General features: G+C 33.4%; 1 protein-coding gene across 2 annotated transcripts in view; it reads right to left on the reverse strand.

Annotated features, from left to right (window-relative positions):
- Window positions 1–27,767, reverse strand: part of Sema3a (semaphorin 3A) — a 427,884-nt gene that overhangs the window by 38,605 nt on the left and 361,512 nt on the right. For both annotated transcript variants that reach the window (XM_045160315.1, XM_045160316.1), the window contains exons 8-13: window positions 22,421–22,563; window positions 16,830–16,944; window positions 16,664–16,733; window positions 12,495–12,639; window positions 8,998–9,217; window positions 6,006–6,097 (exon numbers count right to left, since the gene is read on the reverse strand). In XM_045160315.1, coding sequence (XP_045016250.1) covers window positions 6,006–6,097; window positions 8,998–9,217; window positions 12,495–12,639; window positions 16,664–16,733; window positions 16,830–16,944; window positions 22,421–22,563 — 785 coding nt within the window. The remainder of the gene's footprint in view (window positions 1–6,005; window positions 6,098–8,997; window positions 9,218–12,494; window positions 12,640–16,663; window positions 16,734–16,829; window positions 16,945–22,420; window positions 22,564–27,767) is intronic.

Below are 27,767 nucleotides of genomic sequence, written 5' to 3' on the forward strand. Positions count from 1 at the left end.
TCACAGGCAAGCGCTTAACCGCTAAGCCATCTCTCCAGCCCTTAGCTGGCATTTCTTTAAGTAATAATCTGGATATCCTAATCCTGTTTATCTTAACCACTTATCTCTAAGCAGTGCCATCACATCTCAGCCCTGCCTCTAGCCCTTCCTCTAGGTGATCTACCATGTCAGATGCAGTGATCACCAATAATGCCCTCTGCATTTCCAAATAGGCACTTTTCTGATTTAATTGGTATCACAATTCTTTATTTCATGTAGAACTAGTCACTCTTTCTTCTTGATGGTTTCTTCTATTAAATTCTATTATGCCTTAGAATTCTCTATTCACCTTTTCTTCGTAGCCTTCCCTGTAGTTCTCTTCCCACCATCCTGCCATTCTCCTTACACACTCCCATTCTAGTAGGTTCACAGGCAAAACATATTTACACATATCTTTACAATGAAGGTACAAGAAAAACACTTCAGGGAGGGAAGTATTAACGTTCAGTTTAACAGTGTATGCTAGCTATGTCTAAGTTCCTTATAAAAATATAGCACATTAACAACACATTTAATTTTCATTGATAATTTTAAAAAACACATACATCTATGGAGCAGATGAAAATGAATTATCTCCTACAAAAGTTAGGTCATGAAACAAATCCTAATGTACACCAGATTCTGTGGTACAATATAATTTCAATATTCTTAAATTAAGATCATAGAAGCTCTTAATTAATATAGCTTTATTTATTATTTGCATCAGGAAATTAAAAACAGGTTGGATTAATATATGTTATATACTGCTTGTAGTTGAATTTTAATAGACAATATATTATAATGATATCCATTTAAATAAGCCATACTTTTTTCAGAGAACTTGCTGGTGGTGAATATGATTTCCATTTAAAACAGATGTAGCTTCATAAGCATTTTGCTCATGAAACTGGTTTCAATTGCAAAATTAATTGGTATTCAAGTAAAAAATAAAATAAAATAAATTAGCATCTTTTCAAGATTTTCTTATTTATTTATTTATTTATTTTCATTTTTTTATTTTTTATTTTTTGGATTGTTTGTTTTCTTTTTTCAAGGTGGGGACTTGCTGTAGCACAGGTTGATCTGGAATTCACTTTGTAGTCTCAGGATAGCCTTGAATTCATGGTGATCCTACCTCTGCCTCCCAAATATTGGGATTAAAGGCAATACCACCATGCTAGTCTTTTTTCAAGATTTTCTATGAATCCAATTTACCAGAGTTTTCTAAATATTGTAATTTAGCTCTTATTAAACTTTTTTTGTACTTGTGAACTTGTCCAAACTGCTGATCCCAGGAGATTATGATGTTGCTCCCTGAATGCTCTATAAGGGGGTGCTTCTTTAGCATGAATTAATAGACTGAAATTTGGAAAACATCAAATATGTTTTACATTTGAATGAACCTTAAACTCTTTCAATTGTTTGCTCAGCTGTTCACAAAGTGTTGCACTAATTGGTTTTAAAATGTCATTGGTATAACCTCCATGCAGTCCTTTGCAGCCAGCAGAACTATAACTTAAGCCTTTGTCCCAGTACACTGCTACTAGACATGACACTTCACTGACTGGAAAGGAAACAATAGCCCACTTTGAACAGTTAAGGGGAAATCACCACATGCTTAGCTTTTATAAATCTTCATATTTTTATAACAAAGAAATAGATATGAAATGTTCAACTATTTTAAAGCACACTATCATTTGCATCAGTATATTACAATAGCAACCATTGAGTTGTAAGTTTAATTTATAAAGAAACACTTCATAGTTGCAATATTTATGTTGAGAACACTTTGAGGCACTATTACCATCTTGTACAGATTTGCATAGAAAATATGTACCAAATTCACCCCTGTGTTTCAAATCACATTTAGAATGGAGATAATTTTAGTTCTGTAAGCCACTTTGAATATTTAGTAACTCGTCCATTGTTTTTGAATCCATCAACAATACCAATTTTATTGCACTTCTTATTATCCATTAACTTTTTTAAACTAAAAAATGGAAAGTTTACTGCCAAGGAATTTTTTTATATTATCATTGGGGTTTTATTTCCCCCAGAAAAGAAAGCTCTTGGATGTAACTGAAAGCACTGGAATGGTCTGTGATTATGTTGGGTATTTTCCTAAAACCCAACCCCATGTTGACAAAGGGTATTGGTTTTAATCCAGTAAGTTTTTGAGTTATTCTCATGGAGATGATAATATAGGAAAATTATCTGGTTGGTTAACATTAAATTTGTTTTAATTAAATGTGTTTTTAAGTAAATATTCAGGAGTATCAGGTATGACCATGGCGATAAGCTTAAACCTTTACCTTGTCTATTTGCCTTGTCAAATGATTGTGATTCTTAGTTTGACCTTTTCAGACTGCATTTTGTTTTAAATATAATGACATTCTTCAAATTCAAACACAAGAAACCATCATTTCTCTACCTTTTCACTGTATGTGGGTATCGCCTTAATGTATTGTGGGTTTTTTTTTTTTTTTTTTGTCCTCCACTGCAAAATTAAACAAAGTTTGACAGTGAAATATTCCAATTGCTAGACCACAATATATGTATGACTTTTACTTGATAGAATAGAATGTTGAACATAAATATTTCTCTATTCTCTGCCAAATATGTTTTGTCTACTTGAGTGTCAAAGAAATAATAGTGACAATATGAATATCACAGAATATGAAAGAAAACTAGCATATTTTTTATGGGAGAGATGTGTTTCTGAGTTTAAACAAACTTTTAACAATCTTGTACATGGCTAGTCAGTTATTTCTATGCCAGAACAATGTTACTTACTTATTCTTAATTGATAGAAACAATATTTTTAAAGATATCTTAAATACCATATAAATATCATCCAACAGTTATTACAGGTATAAATTAGTTAATAATGTATTTCTCTAGAAGCCACAAAATGCTAACAAAAATGACATATATATTAAATATTTGTACTGGCATGATAGTTAACATCTATCACATTTTTGTTGAAGGTCATTTTCATCTTTCAGATTAAGTTAAAATCATTTTGAATTAATACATTTATTAATATGCCAAAGATCATAAGTAAGGTGTGAAATGTAACTTAAAAATCCACATACACTAGAAAGCAAAAGTTAGCTAGAATTCAGTATTACTACAAAAATATGCATGATTGAAAAAAATCCAAAACTTAATTAAATTATAGGCAATAAGAATATTTTTAACATCATGTCATTAAATAATTTTATAAAATAAAATTTAAAAGTACTAACAAATAAAAGAAAATCATTGAAACTAAGAAGTATAATGCAGATGATCTGTTTGCTGGAGGAGGTCAGAAACAGAATTTATCTGTTTCTGCAGAAATAAGTATTATACTAGGACCATGATGGATGCTTGCACTCATACACACACACCACACACACACACACACACACACACACACACACACACACACACTTGAGTTAATATATTAACCTGATTGTATGAGAGGTGAAAGGCAACATAGAAAAGAACAATGACTAATACATTAATCTTTCAATCAATAAGAATTTTTAGACTGTCTCCTAGAACTTCATTGAAAATAGTGATGTTAATATAAATCTCTAAAGTGAATATATTTTTCTATTAAAGAATAATATGGGAGGACATCACCTGACAACTTGCTACTGCTTCTTCCATGTGATTTTCAAGCCTTTTTTAACGTAGGGCTTCCATAAGTAAGACCCTTAAAATTATTATATTTAGCTTTTCCATTAATACCACTTCATCCCTCTATTTAACAAACATTGACTGAAAGGGTATATTAGACTATAGAGATATAATAGTGCACTTAATATTGTGATTTATAAATTCACCCTTCAATGTCTATAATTTGTATACTAAAGCTAAGTGGATTCTATAGTGTTTGGCAGTGCATTTTTTTACAGGCTAAAACATCAATATGTCTGCTCCTTGAGGTAGGCCAAAGGACATGGTGAGTGATAAAGAATGTCAATTGTCTACAACCTACATAGAAAAATCAAGCCAAATTCTTATTTTCTTTAAAGGACTTAAAAAATCTATTTATTTATTTATGAGAGAGACAGAGAATGGGCATGCCAGGGCTTCCAGCCACTGCAAACCAACTCCAGATGCATGTATTACCTTGTGTATCTGGCTTAATGTGAGTCCTGGGGAATCAAACCTGGTCCTTTGGCTTTGTAGGCACATGCCTTAACCCTCCAGCCCCCAAAGTTCTTGATTTTAAAATTCAAAATTTAGAATTATGATTTTGTTATTTTGAATATTTAAATCAAGGATTAATAATAAGCATATGTCAAATGTAGCTCCTTTTCAGTTTAGAAATCTGAAAATACTGTAACAATATTAACAATAACATTTCATCTAGATGTGATGACACATACCTGTAATTCCAGCAGTTAGGATATGGAGGTAGTAAGATGGAAAATTTAAGGCTCAACGATATAATAAATTCAGGCCAGCCTGTTCTACATGGGACCCTTGCTCAAACAGAATAAAAGCAAAACAAACAAAAACCAATGACAAAAAAAAAAAAAAAAAAAAAATCCCCAATAGTGCTTCAAACAGTGTCTGTCACTTTCCTTGCTGCTTTACATGTGTGTCTCTAATTCTAACCTCCTGGGGAAATAGGTATTGTCTCATGTTTTTGAGAATGAGAATTTCAGAGGGATTGTGGTGAATGAAGCCAAAATTGTAGACATGACTTAGGAGTATAAACATTCCCTGCTAGAAACTGGTTAGTTTGCTATTAAAAAAGATTTAAGCCTCAATTTACCAGCTAATGTTTTCATGATAATCATAATTTTAATGGAAAGAATATTAAGAAATAGTCATATTTGAGTTCTTTATCTCCATTTTCTCTTCAAAAGACTACTGAACAGTAAGCATGAAAGTACTGGGTAAATATACCAATATACAAATATATACACAATAATATACAAATATAAATTTTATATATATATATATACACACACACACACACACACACACACACACACATACATAGATACAGGGCAAATTCAAGTCACGGAAATATGTCTGTTATCATTAAATGTTGAATTTTCTGAAAACTATAATCTCCTTCATGTAATAGATGATATATCAGAATCGTGTGAAGAATAAATGACACCACTTGAAGTTTAGAGACTAGATCCAATATTTTCTCTGTTTTCTAGCTACATATTTCTTCTAGTTCAAGTATATTCTGCATTTATAAATGTTTCAATATATACCTACTCTTTTATCAAGAGTTTAAAAATAAAGTATGTATAGGAAATAGGTTCCCTGTCTGTTCTCATAAATGACTTATAACAAAGTGTGATGCCTAGTCAAATTCTTTCTGTTAGCCAGCTCTTTGATATGAACAACAGACTACAGGTCTCTCTACCATTCTCTGCTGCTTCATCAACATCATCAGCTCTATGAGAACTGAACTGTAACATCCGTGACTTGGGCCAATGGCAGAAAAAGATCTGTATATTTCTCATGTGCAGACTAAAAGTCTACAGCAAATGTGCTATTAGTAACTGAAAACTCCAAACAATTTTGTTAGCAATTGATTTCTTGAAGAAAATACAGTAAAACAATATATGAATATACTGAAATACCTTTGACTTTGGGTAACCCTGATTATATTTTCCTTAGTTCTTTCATAGACTGCACCTATCATCCCAGTCATATTGCAAGGTATGAAAGAATAGGGAAACATTTCTTTATCAAGGCAACCTGCATGTGTAATGTAAAATGTAAATCATGTACTTTATCATTGAAAAAAAATGAAGCAAGAATATATTTCTTTCTATACTTATATTTAACTAGCATTGAAAGCTTCAGAGGCTTATTTTGACTAGCGTCTGGCTTTCTAATTCTAACTGACAAGCTAATTGGAAGGGTGTGCAAGACTATATTCATCCTTACCAAGTTCCCTGGGCAGCTGCCCTATAGGCCGGCAATGTATTTGTTGAGCCTTGATATTAGGCAGCACTCACCCGAAAGACTGTCATTTCTTCAAGCAGAACTTCTTCTAAATCATGCCAAGTCTCTTTAGGAATTGAGACTACTTTAAGAACGGTTCCAACATCTTTAAAAAAATAGGAATAGGAAAAGGGAGGGTAGAAAACCATAATTTAAAGCAGTCATGACCTCGGTTTAGTAGCAACAAAAGGAATCAAAATTTCTCCAAAAGAGTATTTTGACCTTAGTCTTTCTTTTGCATGTATAAACATCAGTGAACTATTCATATAAAGGCATTTCATGTAACCATACAGTACCTAAACTATCAAGATTGCCTGGGAGTATAAAAATTAAGGTTGAATAATTGCATTTAGTTTTGATAAAGGTTTTATCCTTAAAAAACAAACTACAGGGCTGGAGAGATGGCTTAGCGGTTAAGCGCTTGCCTGTGAAGCCTAAGGACCCCGGTTCGAGGCTCGGTTCCCCAGGTCCCACGTTAGCCAGATGCACAAGGGGGCACACGCGTGTGGAGTTCGTTTGCAGAGGCTGGAAGCCCTGGCGTGCCCATTCTCTCTCTCCCTCTATCTGTCTTTCTCTCTGTGTCTGTCGCTCTCAAATAAAAAAAAAAATTAAAAAAACTGCATATTTAAGAAAAACATAAAAATAACTACAGAAATTAGGTAAGGTAAACCATTATTTTAATTTTTCATCAAATTTCAGGTGAACCGTAAGAACAAAAAAGCAATATTAAAATAATACTAATTTTACCTAACAAGTTTTTCAGCTGTTACAATAAAATGAGTGTACTTCTATAAAGACACAATGTGAGGAATGCTGTCATGCACCTAAGCCTCAGAGCCTGGCTATCCATCCTCACCTGACTGATAGGAAGCCTTCAGCACCTAGAGGCCCTTAATGAGGGCTCAATGATCATGAAGTGATGAGTTACAATAAGGTGGCTTCTCAAAACAAACACTTATCACAGCCGTTTGCAACCAATGCACATATTGTTTGATCAATTTTAGAGCATTAAAAAACCCATTAAAATTCAGAAATTAAAAAAAAAACATTAAGTTGAATACATTTTGTAGAAATTTCAATTATTTGGCTTTCTGTTTTTCATTGTTAAAACAGACAAATTGCTATAAAGATAAGAACTATCAGTTTTCCTTGAAATTTCATTAAGGCCCTGTGTCCATGCAGAAAGAGGAGTGTTTCTACAGTGAATATTTCAGTCACCAACGTTCTAGTTTTGAGTGAATTTGATTTGTTCATATGTCATTAGTTCATTCCAACCATGCTATTTGTGAAGAGTACTATAGCATAAAAAACATGGCAATGTAGTCATACAATTGACCATGACCATAATCATGTGCTAGTTTATCCATTGTAAAGTAAAAAAAAAAAAAAAAAAAGTCCTCTTTTAAGAGGATCCTACTATGTTTATAGGAACTTAGCCTGCTCATAACACCAAAGATTAAAGGGAAATTAGGTTAATCTATTTAGTGCCTCCAATTGGGTATCAAGTACTCAAACACAGCTTTATCTGCAACCCAGATCAAGTTTTACTGAATAGTATTTCAAACAATTTCACACAAATTGAATCAGATTACTCAGCTAGGATCAATGGGCTACAATGTGAAACTTAGTTAAAAGATAAAATTACTGTAATCAATTTACTTTGCTGACAGATGACTGTGGTCTATTCTGACCTGCAACCATTCACATCATTAGGCATTCAGTGGCAGTGGGGTTTTAGAGACAGTTTGTGTCTGAGAGGAATTAGAAGCTATGATTGTTTTCCTTTGGTCAAATACCCAGAAGCAAGCTTTGTTGCTTTGACAGGTAGTAAGGGACTTTGGAATGTTCTTAAGCCAGAGGTGAGGTAACTGAGGCATTACTGAACACAATTACTTTACAGAGATTCAATTATAATTTGACATTAAAAATAAACTAATATTTACTGAAGGGAAAACCTCATGTTCTATTTTTCTAATATTTACAGCCCAAAGGTGGTATTTACAATTCAATGATTTTTAGGCAACTGTGAATTTCCCTGGCATTCCTTTATTTATTAGAGAACATTTCTCTTGCATAAATGTAGAAAAATGTATTGCTCAGAACCTGATGTTGTCATACCTGATAATATAAGTAATTCACAATTTTGTTATAAAACTTTAATTCTATAACTTAATCTCACTGCACAGTTGCCATACTTCTGTATTTAACATATTTTTTCCTGCTTTCCACCAAGGGAAGATAAATATTATTATACAAGGTTTTCAGTGGGGCACTCACTCAGCTTCTCATTGATTTATGACACTTAACAGCGTTAATGGAAACAAGGAATTTATTACCTTGGAATATGACCCTAAGTAGCAAGTTTCAAATTTGTAACTGGTACTTTCCTAAATAGTGTTACACTTTAAAGCCTATGAGGAACTAAAATAATGTGTCATAATAACAATAGAATTATTTGCTGATTTTAATGATTTTCAAAAATAGAATTTAACAAAGATTTTAAATATTTCTCAGAAAGTTATCTTGTGACTTAAATCATTTTTTTTTCCTAATAAAGGTCTTTTTTTTTTCCTCGATGTATTGCAAAAACAATGAGTAAATATTCATGCTGACCATTATTTGCTTTTCACCAAGTGGCAATTTTACAGTTTAGTAATATATTCTGAAACCTTCATTGAATATCCTGGGAATTTCAGGTATGACTTTCAAAAATCCACTAGCCAGAAAAAGGTTATAATTCAATCTTGAACATTGGTTGTTTACCTAAACGTTGTCTTTACTTGATTACATTTATCAAGTTTTCATTAAACAGGAAATATATTTTTAATGTTTCTCTAAATATATGACATATTTGTAATAGCAGAATATTCATAATCCAAAGTCACTTCTAAGAGATTACCAGTACCAAAAGTGAGTGTAAAACCAGTCCCTTAGTTTGTAGTATACTTAATAGATTAGTTACAGTGCTCAGGAAGAAAGTACATAATTAAAATTAAAAGAATGTACCTGTTCCAATAAACATGACATCATACTGTCCATCTTCTGCATCCACTCGGTCAACTACAATTTGTGTGAACTGATAATTCACATCTGTTTTGATCATTATTGGACGGGTATTAATAGGAAAAACTGGGTTGTACATGGCTGGATGGCTTCTGGCAAATGTTATGACATCATCAGGAAGGTCTTTTGTAGAGTCAAACCCACCAAATGTTTTACTGGGACACTAATAGGAGAAAGAGAAAAATACCTTTTTATTACAATCTAATGATTAGGATTATATATTATGCAATAATACATGGTTTTCTCTTAATTATATTTTAAATTGATTAAGCATGAATTAGAAATACTCAATCTTATCTACTTAAATTAATAGATGCAACCATCAGTATATGTTTCCTAAAATAATCTTAAATCTCAGTGTTAATGAGTATATAGCCATACATTCTTTTCTTATAAAAACTTTCAAATATAATTATGAATCAGAGTACAGAAGTCTGATGCACTAATTGATTATACTACCAAATGTTTTATTTGTGTGATAGATGTTTAGTATATTGAATAGGAAATGCTACAACTTAATGCAATTAATAATCATTACAGAAGAATACTTTTTTGATATATTTTTTGGCCTAGAATCACGTTAAAGTTCTTTGTTTTTTATAAACCAATTAAAATATAAACTAAACCTTACTACCTTATTCATAATAAAACCTTGAAAAACTACCATTCATGACTTTAATAAAGAAAACAACTTTCAGAATATAGAGAGATGTTGTTGACTATTAACAGCATGTCTGTCACAGAAGCTGACCAACACAAACAATATCAGCCCAGAAGCCTGAATGGACACATGGCTGTTAACAGCCACAATGCCACCTCTGTATATAGACACGCCATATAAGAAAATGAAATAGAAATGAGAAAATTTAAGATTTATTGTGTATACTTGTTCTAAGGCATTTGCAGAGTACTGTATAATCTCTTTTTTCTTATCTTACACCAAAGTGATTTTTAACATACCCTATGAAAGTTCCAGAAATGAAATGTAATGAAAAGAGGATTCTGATCAACAAGACACTGAGAAAGGGAAACCAATGGTCTTTGTCAATACCATGAAAAGTCATTAATAATTCATGAAGAATGAAATAAACTGTTTTAAAATGGCAATGTTATATATATGCCTATATACATGTGTGTAGAGATATAATAATTTATTTTTTCTTTAGATAAATCAGAAAACAATTTAAATGGTGTCAAAGAAATGTCACATATTTTCATAAAGCAGCAAAAAGAATGAAAAAGTGTTAATGGCAGTTGGAATTTTTCACATGCTTTTATACTGTCATATTAATATAGTATATAAATTTTGGAAATATTTGATTGAAAAAGAGAAATTATTTAACTTTTCCTTCGACTTGCCTCCTTCTCTATGTATTTTGTAGCATATTGTTGGAATGCCACATTTCCCCCAGCCAGCAGTCCTGATGGAATAACATGTTCTCAGCTGGCACCTTTCATAAGCTTATCCCAGTGAACTTTATTCACAGAGGTTGTTGTCATGTCTGACTCCTACCGTAGGCAGTGCTTCCTGCCTCCAATCACTAGCATTTTGCTGATGTAGTTTCTCAGGTTATAAGAAGGATGAATAGTGAGCTAGAACTAAATTGTTAGACTGAATTACTTGCTTTATTACATGGCATCCGTTTGCCTCAGAGATCTCATTTGTGAAATAGGAACAATAATTGGCTATGGGTATCAACATGTACACCTGTCCGTATTCTACATATAGCTGTTTCTATGAATATACACTATTTCCCTTAGAATCCAGAATATAGCAATTTCCACATTTGTTCAAATTGTTATCAATGATTTAAAATATAATGTACACATATTCAGATCAAAAACTATATTATTCTCAGAATAGTAGAACATTTTCTATCATGTGGAATTTGATAAGTTATCCAATAAAATACAAAATGGCTTACAACAAAATAGGGAGTAAATATCCTTGTTTTTTCATATATTTCATTATTCTGCTTTTAAACAACAGATAGTCCATTTAATCTTAGCCATTTATTTATTCTAGAATACCACTGGTTGCTCTTATAGTATTCATCAGCTAATAGTATTTATAAGATGAAAAAAATTTCAATTTTCTTATGAACACATTTAACAATTTAAAGAAAAAATAGCATATCAATAACATATCATTGCAGAGACATTTATCTTACCCATAACTGTGGGCTAACTCCACAATGCACGACCCATATACCTCAGCAAGGAGGGGCCAATGGGGAGGGGTAGGTCACAGATGAACCTAATAATGCTACCAAACTGACTGTATTTGCAGAATAGAAAACTAATTAATAAAAAAAATAGCATATCATGCATCCTATATCCAATAAAGTAGTAAAGTAGCATTTACCCAAATAAGGCTAATAATAATAATAATAAATTAACTTACTATGAAGGCTAATAATAATAATAATAGCTAAATTTCAAATGTATTCTATTAATATAAAATTGTGTTTTTAAAGTTTCTTAGATTAGAAACTGTATAATGAGTGATTCTTCATGCTGGGTTGTTTCTAATGGGCTCATGGTGATGTCTAGTCATGGTTCTATGGATCTTTACATTGACATGTCTCTGTCCCTCACCCCTTTTACAATCAGAAATAAAAGCTGGTTTTGTGTTTCTTTTTCTGCTGTTTGTCCAGGTTGCTGAAGAGGAAGAGAAGACTTACAATGAACTTAGAGAAGAGTGACTTAGAATATCTTCTAATGTCTGTTATTCACATTTATTCTTCACTTCTGGTGGTTTGGATATGAAATATCACCCTTTGCCTCATGTGTTTGTGATTAACCTCATACTTAATCCCCAGTTAGTGGGGACTTTGGAATTAGAAAAAGTGTATCCCTGGGGGCAGGCTTTTGTAGTGTTTTAGCTCAGCTTCTCTTACTGCAATTAGCATGGTGTTCTCCCCCTCCTTCCTTCCTAGTTATTAACATGTGATGATTTCAAGTGTTTTATCCCAGTAATGATAAAGTAACTGCTACAACCTTTTTAATTGGTTTGTCTGGAGTCCGTGGTATGATACTATAGGCTTTAAAGACCATTTATCTGGTTTAATGCATAACAAAAAGACTATACTACAATAAGAACAAGCAACTTTCTTAGAACCAGACATTACCTGCCCAAATGCATTCTATTTGTTCCAACTTTCCATGAAAGCCATTGTCATTATATCCTCTTCAGAAATTAAAATGCATGAGACTGCCCATGCAGTTTTTATTTCTCAAAATTAGAGGCAGTAATTGGTAAGCACTAACTGTAAATACTGACAAGTATAGTGAACAAGGTCTTAAATGTGGAATTGTAGAGGATCATGTAGTCTTAGAATCATTGTTCTCCATTATCTTTATTTAATATGCACTTACAGTATTTGTTACCTTTTCCAGTAATAAATTCCTTTCGTCTATTAATAATCTGTACCACTCACCGTTCCTGGTCGTGGATAGGGGACTCTTCCTTGATAAGGCACCCACTGATAGTTGGGACCATCCCTGTGAGCATATGGACCAAGAAACACCCTTCTTACATCACTCATGCTATACATACACACAGCAGACCCCTTGAAGATGTTACTAGAAGGGAAAGAAAGAATTGAAACAAGTGTTCATCTTTATTCAGTAGAAATGGAATTGCTTAGGATGAATTATCTTTCACATATTAAGTATCAAAATGATTATAAGCTCAGCAATCACAACTATTTTAAGTAATGATGTTAGTCATATTGATGCAGTTTGTCAGTAAACAAAATAATAAATTATATTTTATCAAAGAAAAGAAAGGCAGCAGGAATGTTTAAGAACTAATTTTATAAGCTAAAAATGATGCAGAAAATGAGTTCTCAGTAGCAAACGACATGTTACTGTATATTACTTTTAATTCCCAAGTGAATAAAGGTATGAGATCAAGTATCAGAGATTGATACCTGTGAAGCCATTTAAACATAATATTGGTCCAAACTATAACACAGTATTAAGTTAATAACAATTACTAAAAACATAGGCAAGGGCTGTAAAGATGGCTTAGCAGTGTTTTTCTGCAAAGCCAAAGAACCTAGGTTTGATTCCCTAGGGCCCACATAAGTCAGATACACAAGGTGACACATGCATCTGGAGATCGTCTACAGTGGCTAGAGGACTTGATGTACCCATTATCTCTCTATCTGCCTTTCTCTCTGCTTCTTTCTCTTCCTCTCAACTAACTAAATAAAAAATATATAAAATATTTTTAAAAATCAACAATTGTGCTATAGTCAAAATGAGAATTATGGCAATTATTCTTATAATTCTATTAAACAAATTCAGCCAATTTAAGTAAATTGGAAGTTTGTTATTGAGCTGAAACATTTCCCCATTTTGTTTTATTTACAGAAATGCAGCTTAAAGAATGGATTTATACAAACACACAAAACACTTCTGCACATTCACAAAATGGAATTCATCTTTTAGCTGATCTCTCCTCATAGAAAATTACCTATAAGTCAGATCAAAATTGCATTTAAAGCAGGCCACATAAAAATAATCTGTTCCTAAGTGTTGATTACTGGAAACTCTTCCACATACACAACACATGGTAGATTTCATGAGGATGCTGACTTCTAAAAGACTTCATCAACTAATATATCTATGGTAAGTAATGAGTATGAAGTTCAGTAACTACTTACAGAATTATATGCAAATTGACACACATTTGATATACCCTATTATTGTAATGAAATTTTGTGTCATACATCATCCCATTTCCATTGTTACATATTTGGTTATCTATTCATGAAGTCAGATAGCATTTACAGGCTTGATGCATATGATATATAGATATAAGAACCACTTGCAAACACCATCTATCTCATGGAAGAAAAAATGCAAAGTAATTTCTCCATTAGGCCAATGGCAATCAAAGTGTGATACCTAAAACACCAACATGGAGAAATGCAGTTTTTCAAACCCAGTCCATTCTTATTGGACCAGAAGCTTGAGGAGTAGAGAACAACAACCTACATTTTTGATATTTATTATTTATATGTTTCTAATTAAAATTTATGTCTTAGGTTCATAAAAAATTCAGCAACCTGAATTTTAACACACAGTCTAAATAATTCCAATGCACATTGAGGTGTGACAGAGAATTCTGTTAACATGAAGGCAGGATGAGAATTCTGCACTGATAAACCGAAAGCAGGGTAAAGGGAGGGAGAGTTGAGAATTTGCATATTCCACAATCTCTTCTTTAATTGTCCAGTCTTTTACACCAAAGTGGAAAAAATATGTAGGAATAAGAGCTTCCATGTTGACTTAGTCATGTAGGTTTCTTCTTTCACATCAATTAATTTTAAAAGTAAGGAGTAATGCTCAAGCAGATTGTAATGGTTTTTAATATTTGCAGAATCACATACCATGGATCACCTTTAACTTTATACTGTAACAGTTCCCTGAAATACTTTTCCTGACTGAATTCCAAATTACTTTAAATACTTTGCACACATTCCAGTATATAACCTTCTTCATAGCCATGTACATATATTTGTTTCTTTCATTAGCTTTAGGGAATGTGAAATTCAAACTGAATATAATGGCAGTTAAAAAAGTGTGAAATTAAGCTACTCTTCCTTAATTGACAATAAGACTCTGGAGAAAGAGGAAAAGAAGATCAAACTGACAGAGGGAGAAGTAGAAAACATTCAAGGGTAGAATGTAAGTGAATAGAGAAAGGAGAAATTGAGTTTGAGTTTCATATTATATATAAAATAGAATATATACAAAAAGCCCATGCTAATTTCTTGCTTGGGTTTTTCTTCATTACTTATTCATGATTTTATGAGACATTTTATATAATCTTATTTTCTGCACACCTGTGTATGTATGTGTGGAGTATCTATGCATTGTGGGGTATGCAATAAGTGTGTGATGTGTATACATGTGTGTGAAGATGTTATTTCCCTATGTATATGTGAGCATCAGTCCAAGGAAACTGTAGGGTGTGCTTCTCTTATTCTTACATATATTTTCTTGAGATGGGGTCTCTCCATCAACTGGAGCTGCTGTCTAATAGGAAGCCCCCCACCACCACCCCATGCTATGAAAAGTTCCATCCCATATCAAGGACTGGGTTTACAAGCATATGTGGTCACCAACACAGCTTTTAATATGGGTTCTTGGTAGTTGAACTTGGTGGTCTCTGGCCTGAGAGGCCTTCATGCTTAAGTCACAATTGCTCTTAGTCATCTCCTTATTCATGTATGATTATTTTTAAAAACTTGGATTACAAGATTGTCAAAATAAAGAGTAATTCAATTTTACAAAAGAACTAGTTATTTACTTAAAGCCCTTTAAAATATGTATACATGAAACATCATGATTTCTTGTAATACTTACTTTTTAAAAGGTGCTAATATCAATTTAATAGTTTGATTTGTGAATATTGTACCATCCCTAAACCTGTAAAGTCATACTGTAATCCTAACATCATGTGATGTAAAACAGCAAAGATTGTCTGGTTGGAGTAGAGGGTAAAGAAAAGCTCATGGGCAGCCTGGGCATTGGAAATAGAGTTTCTCTTCAGTCTGTCATCAGACAAATTTCATCTCAGTGGAACCCCTAATACCAAAGTATACCTAAGCTTTTCTTTCATCCTTTTTATTTAGCAATTGCTACCAGATGTGTGTGTGTTTGTGGTGTGTGTGTGTGTGTGTGTGTGTGTGAGAGAGAGAGAGAGAGAGAGAGAGAGAGAGAGAGAGAGACAGAGAGAGACAGAGAGAGACAGAGAGAGAGGAAGAGAGAAAGGGAGGAAGGGAAAGGGAGATACTTTATGTATCTATATTCCAAATTAAAATTTTTTTATATTTAGTTTATATCACTACAAATTTTTAACAAAACTCAGATTTCTACTTTTATATTATTCTACTTTTCTTTAAAATGTTTAAAGGCAAACTTATGAATAGGCTATAACACACATTTATGTAATTGCATCATAATTCTGTTTACAGTGACTACATTCTTTTCAAAAACTTAGTTATATTTAAATATTTTAATTTATTTATTTGCATGGGAGAGAGACAGACAAGGAGAGTTAGAAACAGAGTATGGGTGTTCCAGGGCCTCTTTCCATTGAAAATAAACTCCAGATGCATGCACCATATTTTGCATCTGGAATTATGTGGATACTGGGGAATTGAATCCTGACAGGCAAGCTTTGAAAGTGTAAGTCTTAGCCACCTCTCCAGCCCCTTTTCTGAAGATAAACTGCCAGGGGTGGAGAGATGACTCAGTGGTTGAGGCTGTTTCCTGTGCAGGCACAAGGACTTAAGGGGACCTGAGACTTCCTGGGTACAAATCTCCAGATCTCCTGTTAATCAGGTGGACATGGTCATGCACACACTACCCCCACTTCACAGGGGAGCAGAGACCCAGGAATTTCTGGAGCTCAGGAAAAATGTCAAACATTTGGGATCAATAAGAGATAGGTTCCAACAAAAAGAGGTGTAAGAGTGATAGATGAGGACACCTTGCCATTTTTTCAGAAATGTATTTTCACAACCTATGGATAATTTGAAAGGATCTAAAGGATAGCAAACTTATTTAAAACAATAAAAAGGCTATTTACCTTGATGTTGTAAATACTCCATATACAATTGGGTTTTTAGGATCTTTAGAATTCATTAGGAATACATCCTCTGTTTGGAGACAAAATTGGGGAAAGATGCAGATTTTAATGGATTTCACAAAGTGTGAATAAATGTCCTTTGTAAAATATAACAATAAGTACTTACGCAATTCATCAAAATGTGTGTCGATGCCATTTGGACCTGGCACAGAGCAGATCAGACGTGCTTTGAGGAATGTTGTCCACTTATTCACCAGGCTCCTGTGTCCTCCGAAGTCATTCTGAAAAGGGATGAAAGTTGTTTTGTAGAACATGCACATAATTGAGAATATCAAATTTACCTCTTTTTATCCTGTGAAACACAAATTCTTTTTTTTTTCCCTAATTTTGAATAAAAGGAAGCTTTATTTGCAACCATGGACATCTTCAACTTGTTTCCTAAGTATTTTATAACACTTATCTATGTAAAGCTAATTATCTTTCTGTTATACTGTTGCTATATTATTTGATTTAAATTTTATTAATGGGACTATTCATAATAAATTTTCACAAACAAAAGGAAGTATACATTAATTAATGTGAGCATGGATTATAGAACTTGGTATTTAAACACAATGTAATAATATTCAGGTAGAAAAAAATGAGGGAGTAACTTATTGGGGTTAACCTTGAAAATACATTAGCTAAATTATAATACATATTAATACAAATGTCACAAAATGTCATGTAAATATAAATCCAAAATGTTAAAGTCATAGAAGATAGAATGGTGATTGTCAGGGTCTAGGAGGGAGTTATAATTTTGGTGTCTACTGCTCAAAAATTCAAAATTTCTCATGCACTAGAAAAGTAAGTTTTGGAGCTCTGTTATACAACATGATTAATATAGTTAACAATATGTTATATATGTAATATATAAATGCAATAAATATTCTTAAAGCAAAGAATCATAAGTTTGTGATGATTATAACATAACATGCTAGTGTGCTTTTTAGTCACCCCAAAAGATATACATATTTCAAAACATATTGCACATGATAAACACATATACTTTTATTTATAATTTAAAAAATACTTAAAAAGTTTTCCTCTTCCACCTTGTTACCAGTTTTCAATGAACAGTTATTAATAGTGTATTTGTTTTTTGTTGGTAGAGGTCCTCCTGTCCTCTCAACTGTACTTTATTTGACACCTTAGCAATTTACACAGGCTATCTCAAAGCTGGTACTTGTAATACACCAGACAATCATTAAGTACTTATTAAAGAGTGATAAATTCATACCACATTATCTGTACTGAATATAAATTCCCCACGGCAGAACACTACTAAAATCACCAATGTCAAAATCTTAAAGCATTCCATGATCAAGATAGTGTCCACCTAACAATGCTTCAGCTCCAGGTTTGTGGGATTCCAGGGTCAGCAGGTCCTACCAAACCTCCAGTGGAAGGGTTTATAGGGGCACAGTAGGGAATATGCTGATTCCCATGATCTTGAGTAGCCCACTAGTTCCCCAGATTCCTCAAGCACTTGTCCTGGCTGTAGAGCTCCTGACCAGGTTCTCTGCTGCACTAATTGTGCACTCCATAGATCAGGGCCCAAGCTCCTCTCACCTTTCCTCCTGCTAATGGGATCTTCTCCCTCCCTCCATTGCCTTTCCTTCCTTTTTTCCTCCTTCTAAGCCACCTGGATAACACACTATCCCAACTCCCCCACCACACCACCTGGACCTCACCCTCTCCCAACCCCTCTCCCCACTCCACCAGGTCTGTGCTGTCACCTCTCGCCATCCCACCACCTCCACCAGGTCCATGCCATCCCTTATCCCAGTCCCACCACAGCAACCTGGTCCACCTACTCCCACTCCAAGTCCCACCACCCACCACTGGGTCCATGCCACCTGCTCTCCCTGTCCTGCCACCTGCCACTGGGTCTACTCCATCCCCTCTCTCTCAGTCCTACCACACATAACCTGGTCCATGCTTTCCCCTCTCCACACCCTGCCACCCACTATCCTGACCACCAGGTCTCTGGTCCCAACCAGGACCTCACTAACTCCTCCCACCTGAGCAGACAGGCTGTATGCCATCCAAAGCCTAATCTAATAATACATAAAAGGGAACAAACAACTGAAGACACTTCAAGTGTAAACTACAGCTTCTTCTTGAATTAAATAAGATTTACACACTGTGATGGGCAGACCAGAGTGCAAAAGGAACAACATGGAAAATTTTTGTGAACAGAATGTGAGGGAACTGTGGGATACCTTTAAACATCCCAACATTCAGAGCATGGGTATACCAGAAAGGGAAGAAATTCAGATCAAAGGCATGGAGAACTTATTCAACAAAATCATGGGGAAAAAACAAACAAACAAAAAAAACAAAAAAAAAAAAACAAACCCTTTTACCACCCTCTCAAAGAGAATCAGATCAAGATGCAAGAAGCTAAAAGAACTCCAAACAGATTGGACCAAAAGAGAAACTCTCCAAGACATATCATCATCAAGACTCTAAACAATGTAAACAAAGAGGAAGTCTTAAGAGAAACAACAGAGAACATATAAAGGTAACTGCATCAGAATTAACTCAGATTTCTCAATGGAAATCCTGAAAGCCAGAGGGCCTGGAATGGAATACTGCAAAATCTAAGTACCTATGGCTTTCAACCCAAACTACTGTACCCAGAAAAAGTGTCCCTCATAACAGATTGTGAAAGAACTTGCCATCATAAAAGTAAGATCTATAACTATATGAACACAAAGCCAAACCTACAGAGAATACTTCAAGGAATTCTCTACACAGAAGAGTCAAACAACCAATATCAAGAGCCTACAAGAATCATACCACATAACCAAACCTAGAGATGGCTCAATAAAACTACAAAGTCCAGGTAAACAACATACCCCATAAGGCACCATAATATGGCAGGGATGAAATAAAACCTCACAGTTACTACCCTAAACATTAATAGCCTTAATTCACCCAGAAAGAGACACAAGTTAACAGGTTGGATCAGAAAAATGGACCCCTCAACCTATTGTTTTCAAGAAGCCCACCTCACCACTAAGGACAGATACCTCCTCAGGGTAAAAGGGTATAAAATGATATTCTAAGTGAAAAGATAAGAAACAGGCAGGCATTTCCATACTAATATCAGATAAAATAGACTTCAAACCAAAAATAAACAAGAAAGACAAAGAAGGCCACTTCTTACTCATCAAGGGAATGATCCCACAATAGGATATCAAAATCATCAATCTCTATGCACCAAACACAGGTACACTGCAATTCATAAAACAAAATCTACTTGATGACAAAACAGAAAATAAACACCAACACTATCATAGTTGGGTTGTTCAATATCCACTATCAACAACTGACAGATCATCCAAACAGAAAATCAACAGGGATTTAAGAGGACATAAGAACACCATAGATCAACAAGACATAAGGGACATTTACAGAACACTCTACACAAAATCTATAGAATACTCATTCTTCACAGCAGCCCATATAACCTTCTCCAAAATAGATCATCTATTAGGCCATAAAGACTGCTTGCATATATTCTGGAAAAATCAACATAATTTCCTGCATAAGATGAAATTGGAGGACTAAAGGGATAATCAGGGCTTACTTCCAAAACCTCTACTCCACAAAACTGGGTAATAGATAAATTCCTGGACACATTATACCTAACAAAACTCAACTCAGAGCAAATTAATCTTCTAAACAAACCTATCATACCCATTGAGATTGAAAAGGTAATCAAAAATCTCCCCAAAAAGAAGAGTCCTGGACCAAACAGCTTCTCGGCCAAATTCTATCAAACCTTCATGGAAGAACTAAAACTAATTTTCCTTAACCTGTTCCACATAATCAGAGAACAGGGAAAGCTCCTCAGCTCCTTTTATGAAACTAGCAACATCCTAATACCAAAGCCAGACAGAGATAAAATGAGAAAAGAAAGCTACAGGTCTATATCTCTGCTGAACTTAGACACAAATATCCTGAACAAAATCCTCCTAAACAGAAATAAACAACACAAGAAAAGCATTATCCACTTTAATCAAGTAGGCTTTATCTTTAGAAAGCAGGGTTGGTTCAACATATGGAAGTCTGTCAATGTAATATACCACAAAGATAAGCTTAATCACAAAAAATCATTTCAATAGAAGCAGAAAGTCCTTCAACAAAATACATCATTCATGATTAAAACACTGGAGAGAATAGGCATAGATGGTTCATATCTCAACATAATAAAGGCTCTAAATAAAGCACCTAAAGCTCAAATAATACTTAATGGAGAAAGGCTCAAGGATTTCCCATTGAGATCAGGAACAAGACAGGGGTACTCACTCTCACCTCTGCCCAAGCAATAAGACAGGACAAAGAAACAAAAGGGATACAAATTGAAAGGAAGAAGTTAAGTTAGCCCTATTTGCAGATGACATGATACTATACAGAAGGGACATGTAAGCCTACATCTCAAAAATCCTAAAGGTGATTGTTACATTCTAAACATGAAAAAAAATGCTTACAGTATTGCAAACAGTATGTTGAGAAAATGTATTCACACACCTTAATTTTAAATTATATTTTAATAAAGGAACTAATTCCAGAGAAAACACTTTGAAAGTGTCTCTTTATAGTAAATAAAACTTAATTTTAGGGTAATGTAACAACAAATTCTGTTAAAATAATTTCTATTGACTAGGAGCAGCAATTTTTAAAAATAATGTGTTACCACATATTGAAAGAACATATATTCATTCAAATATAGAACGATTCTTATTTTCATGCATTTATACTATAATTTCTTGTTTTATAATTGATAATATACTTTTTAGAGAAAATAGCTTAATTTCCTCATATATAATTTGTATATTTGTTTATAAAAACACTTAATTTTCTAGAGATCAAGTAAACAAGAAGTAAATAAATAAATCATAAGGAATTTGGAAATGGGACATAAAATACCTTACATTTTAAAAATTCTTCATACTTTTTAAAAATAAAAATTCAACTCAAATGGATTTATTTTATGATCTTTTTCAAATTAAAGATATTTTTTTTTTGAATTATTTTTTTTAATTTAATTTATTAGTTTTCTTTTCAGTAAATACAGGCAGTTTGGTACCATTATTTAGATTAAAGATATTTTAACATGTACTATTAGTTGACTCTTTACATTGTATGTAAGCAGCCCTGTACACTATAGTTGCATAGTGCTGCTAATGTGTTTTCACATTAACAATACTAATTACTTTATAAGCCCTTACTAAGCAATTTTTATTCTAGATATCTTAAATTCTAATGCAATATCATGCCAGAAAGTAAATTTAATACCAGAGGAATATAATGTTCTGGTTTTTTACATGTAACACTATAATACATTTTTTAAATTTTCTTTTTTAAAAATTAATACTTTACATATATCTTAAGGATACATTCAAAACTTAGCAGTTATAGCCAACTGCTAAATCTTAAGGAAACCAAAGGTGTATTCTTCCAGGTAATATTTCATACCTCTTTATCCAGGAACACTTTCTATTTCTAGAATTAAAACAAAACCATTTAATTTAATTCTGAAATAATACAGTTTATATCACAAACTCTATTACACCTGTAAGCTTAAAGAACTTCTATAAAGCTATTGCAAATTTTTTATTATTTCATTATATTTCTACATAGGACAAAAATTAAAAGAAGTAAAATTGAGAATGATACCATCTTCATTGTTATTTAACTCACCTTGCATATCTGACCTATTCTAGCATGAGTGGCTTTTCCAGAATGTTCTCCATCTATTGCATTTTCACGGAAGAAAAAATATACTTTGTCATCTTCATGATTGTCACTCTCTGGGATGAGATGGGCGCTAATAAATCTAGGATCTGAGAAAACAGCATAAACATATATATTAATTCATATCTAAATAATAGTATTCATTACAGTACATTTTTCTTCTTAACCCCCTTTGATATGATTTAGGAAACTGATATTTTAGTTTAGCTCATTTTAACATGTGTGAAATTTTGTTTACATATAAGTCATATTGTTTCTACAAAAGTAATTTCCTTTATCTCAGAAGGTGAGTAGGCTTATAAATATAGCAAATAAATTAGTATTTACTAATATGCTTTGCAAATTTTGGATGTTGTCAGGTATTGCTTACTGCTATCAATGTGGTTACTCTTCCTTTCAGATATACAAAAATTCAAAGCAAAAAACTAAGTGTTTTCTTGTTGTTTCCATAAGAGGCTGGAAGAGAGGATAAGGGAAAAAGTTTATAAAACAAACAGAACTAACATTTTCTGGTTTTCTTTTCAGCAAATGGCAACATTTTACTGCCTAGGTCAAAAATTCCTTGAAACTTCCTGGAGTCTGCTTTCCCCTTTATATGTAGTGTTTTTATTATCAGCATATCTCTATGCATAATCAGCTCCATACCACCCTCTTCCAGACCACCACTACCAGCTCCATCATTCCTACACATTCTTATAGTCTGTTACTACATCACCTCATCCACATTGCTTCAAAACAGCCAAATGAGCCTCTACACCCATCACTTTGGACCTCCAACCTACCATTATCTTTATTACCAAATTTCAATAAAATACACACTTCTTCTAATAAACAGTAGATTATTTTCATATTCCTATCATCTTTCATACCTTTTCTCCTACTTATTTTTCCTTCTTGGACTATACTGTGAAGTAATGGCAACTCCATTTCTAGTTCTCATGCTTGTTCAGCTCAATTCCTCTTACTTCAAGTTTGCCTTCCTGCCTTACTCTGTCCTCACATATCCTCAAGGCTCAACTCCTACTTCACTTAGGTCTTTCTTAGTTCTAAATAATATGTTAGATACAACATTGGAATTCTTATTCATGGACCTGGTTTATTTATTCTGTGCAAGTTTCTACTGAGTACTATTAAGTATTTCATGCAACATACCTATCTTTCCAAGACCCTCTCTCTAGCTCTCTATTTAATCTCTATTTGCTATTGTCAGACTCCCTCTCCAATCAACTGAATATAAGTTCCAAAGCTACAAGTAATGAGGTTGTTTTATTTTATACAATGAATCAGGAGCCGAAATTACAGTTAAACCTGATGGTAAGTCAAGAAATATCTATGGAGAAAAATAAAGGACAAAACAAACAACAACAGAAGCCTACCTACATGATGCAGAAGGTACCTTGGAAATGTTCAGAATTGGGCTGGAGGGATTGCTTGGAGGTTGAGGTACTTTCCTGAGAAACCTAATGACCAAGATTCAATTCCCTAATGCCCACAAAAACCATATGCACAAGATGGCATATGGATATGGAATTCGAATGCAGGGACTAGAGCCCTGTATGCCTATTCTTTGTCTCTCCATCTGCTTTATCTCTCTGTCTTAAACAAACAAACAAACAAACAAACAAACAAATAAATATATGTAAAAACAAAATGTTCAGAACCCCTCCTCAAATTATATTTTCATCAATAACTGGGTGGACATGGCTGTGGGTCATGCAATGTATATAAAAGTGTGCAATAGCTATAGCTTCTAGCTTTACCATGTAATTGTGCTAAGAAGGTAAGTTTATGGAAAGCGTGGAATATATTGCAAACATCTAAATGCTTATAGTCTATTATATCATACTGTAACAATGAAATATAGACATAAGTCAGCACCATTCTTAGGAGGCAAGGAAAGAGATCAGACCCTGACACTAACTTTATCCCTACAGAATGCAAGTTCTTTTTTTCCTGATTTTCACACCTGTAAATAATCATAATCATGTGCTCTGTGCTTGTACTACCTCCTTAATATTTGCTCTGGGACAACACAATTAGTATGTTTTACAGGTTATGCATTGTTTCTCTTTGGGAAAATTATGGGGAATCTGTAAGCAATGTAAAACATGCACAATATTACCAAGACCAAGAAGGGAGTAGCAAAATTAAACTAGACTCACTTAGCAAGTTTGGAAGATATACAGAATGATACATAGTTTCATATTTCATGACTGCTAAGCTTGCTTTAGTTTAGAAAATTCTACTTGATCATATGTCTATATTATACCTTCATATGTATATACCTCATGAGGACTGGCAAAGAGATTAATTAATGTGACATGGTAATATTTCTTGTCATAAACTGAAGAATCACTATTACATAGATGATGCTTCACTCTGAGAAACATCACTATATGTGTTTGTGTGTACTCTTATAGAATAGACAATTCTTCTACTGTAAGGAATCAGTTATTCACTTGTGTGACTTCTAGCAAGTATCTGAGCATTCACATGTATAATTTTCAAATTGGTGCTACTTTAAACTAGTTCTACTCACCTAGTCAATAATAAGTAGATCATTTAGGAAAACAAGTATTTTAAACTTAGGGCATATATACTTTGTGAAATATATATATATATATATATATATATATATATATATATATATATTATAAATATATTATATTATATATATATTTTTTGTGTAATTAGCATGGTGGTGACACTTGATGAAATCCATCATATGCTTAGCTTTGGAATCTCCTTATAATATAGCTATAGGGATACAATGAACATATTGTCATTCTTGAGCTCAAATACTAGAGCAATGGAGGGAGAATTTGGTATAATATTGCCTTACAAATTTGTTCAGTTGTTCATATAATAATCAACAAAGAATTTCAAGTAACTAACTCTGATTAGATTACAAACATGTAAAAACTTTTCCGTAGAAAATAAAAGGAATAATATCTACAACTTATTTGCGGTAGCTACAGTCTAACAATTGTAAAGCTATATTCTTAATATATATGTGTGTGTGTGTGTAAAAGAGAGAGAGAGAAAATGGCATTCTAGGGCATCCAGCCACTGCAAATGAGTTCAGGTGTATGTGCCATCTTGTATATCTGGCTTACTGGGTCCTGGGGAATTGAACCTTGGTTCTTTAGCCTTCACACCCAAGTGCCTTAACTGGTAAGCCATCTCTCCAGCCCCACAGTACACTTTAACATTGTAATTGTTGGACTGGAGAGATGGCTTAGCAGTTAAGGCACTTGCCTGAAAAGCCCAAGGACCCAGGCTTGATTCCACAGGACCCACGAAAGCCCGATGCACAAGGTGGCACACCATGTGGAACTCGTTTGCAGTGGATGGAGTCTCTGGTGTGTTCATTCTCTCTCTCTAACTGCTTCTGCCCTGTGATACCTGGTCTTCCTCACAGGAACTGACTGGTACAATAATAATCTCATAGTGACTACTAGTAGCTCACTAAAAAGGGCCCTCAGAGAATAGGGAGAAGGGAGAGGGGACCAAAGAGTAACTGGATGGAAATATAAACAATTTACAATATGTTCATATATAAAAGTTCCCAATAAAATTCAAATTAAGAAGTACAAATCTGACAACATGGAAAACATGTCACTTATAGTCAGGCTTCACATGTTCTGAATTTGATGCTGAGTCCTGACAGCAGGTTGAACCTAGCATCTTCTTTCCCTCCCAAGAATATGGGACTATCTTATAAACATGTCCTTTGGGGGGAAATAATTCAAACAATTTACTAAGCATATATATTCTTGAAAGAACCTTTAATGCTGTCTCTTTTTCAGAGGCATAGAGGTTTCTGTAGGTGAATTAACATTCTCACTTCATCTCAGTTATAGTACAAAATAAAATTTTACATGGAAAATCAACAAAAATTTAAAAAATAGGAATCAAGGAAAACTGTCAGTTTATTGTAACTTTTTAAAGAAATATACATTAAAATTTATATTTAGAAAAATAACATTTGAAAATAAAGTTTTCATTTTATTTTAATGAACCTCATCGATGAGTTCAACAAGAAGCCATTTATTTCCTGATATTTCAAATTTATAAAATCATTTTTCTTTCTAAAAATCGTTTTATATATTTATTTGCAAGCAGAGACAGACACAGATGAGAAACAGAGAGAGAAAGGATGTGCCAGGGCCTCTAGTCACTACAAATTAATTCCAGATTAATGCACTCCTTTGTGCATCTGGTTTTACATGTGTACTGGGGAATCAAACTCATGTCATTAGGTTTTGCAGGCAAGTGCCCTAATCACAAAGCCACCTCTCCAGCCTAAGAAAATCTTTTTAGTCAAACATTTGTTTGCTCTACTTTTTTTTTTTTTATTACTGCCACCCCTCCTGAATTTTATAGTCTAATCCTTCTTACATTTTGTCCCCTTATGTACTGTAACATCATGTTTTATCTTATAAGTCTCTGAGTTTATTATTTACCTCACTGGCTAGTCCCTTCTTTATTCAGCTTGAAGATATTTTCACACTCCACTTGTTTTCCCTGTCATTATAGTATTTTGGCTATTTTTTTTTTAACTTCCATTCCACCTGACAAATCCATGAACTTTTTCATTTCATTTGTACTTCTTGATAAGAAAAAAATGAAAACATTTAATCATAATAAATGGATTGACTATATTTGCAAGCCATTTTTTCCTAACAAAGCCCCCATGTTACTAAAGATTTTTAAATTAAGTTTTAATGACTTACAACAGATGTATTATTAATAACTGTTTAATATAACCTTGTGTTTTAGTTATATTATCACTGCTGGGACAAAACACCTGACCAAAAGCAGCTGATGGGAGGAAAGTTATTTATTTGGTATATAGTCTCAAGTGGAAGCTCCATGAAGAAAGGATAAGGAATGACATGATCAGAGACTAGACAATACCTCTGACACAGCAAGTAAAAAACAGCATCAGGAGAGTGAGCCTACATTTATTGGTATTCTGAGGGCTACAAAAACTTGAAGCTCTTCTTCCCGCAGTGACATACCTCCTCCAGCAAGATTCTACCTTCCAAATTGCCACCAGCTGGGGATCTATAACATGTGAGTTTAAGGTGGGACATATGCTTCAAACCACCTCACCCTACTTTTGTTCAAAACCACTAACACACATTTTTTTTCCACTTTGCTTCTCCTCAGTGTATTAGCTACCTGCAGGTGATTTAGGAGGTAATTTATTTAGTAGGTACTCTTTCCTTTTCCATTGACAAACAAATTCCTCCCTACTTTCTATGAAATATCTCATTTCTGTAAAAGC

Source organism: Jaculus jaculus, chromosome 10 (genome assembly GCF_020740685.1).
Source record: "Jaculus jaculus isolate mJacJac1 chromosome 10, mJacJac1.mat.Y.cur, whole genome shotgun sequence".
In the NCBI taxonomy this organism is placed as follows: domain Eukaryota; kingdom Metazoa; phylum Chordata; class Mammalia; order Rodentia; family Dipodidae; genus Jaculus; species Jaculus jaculus.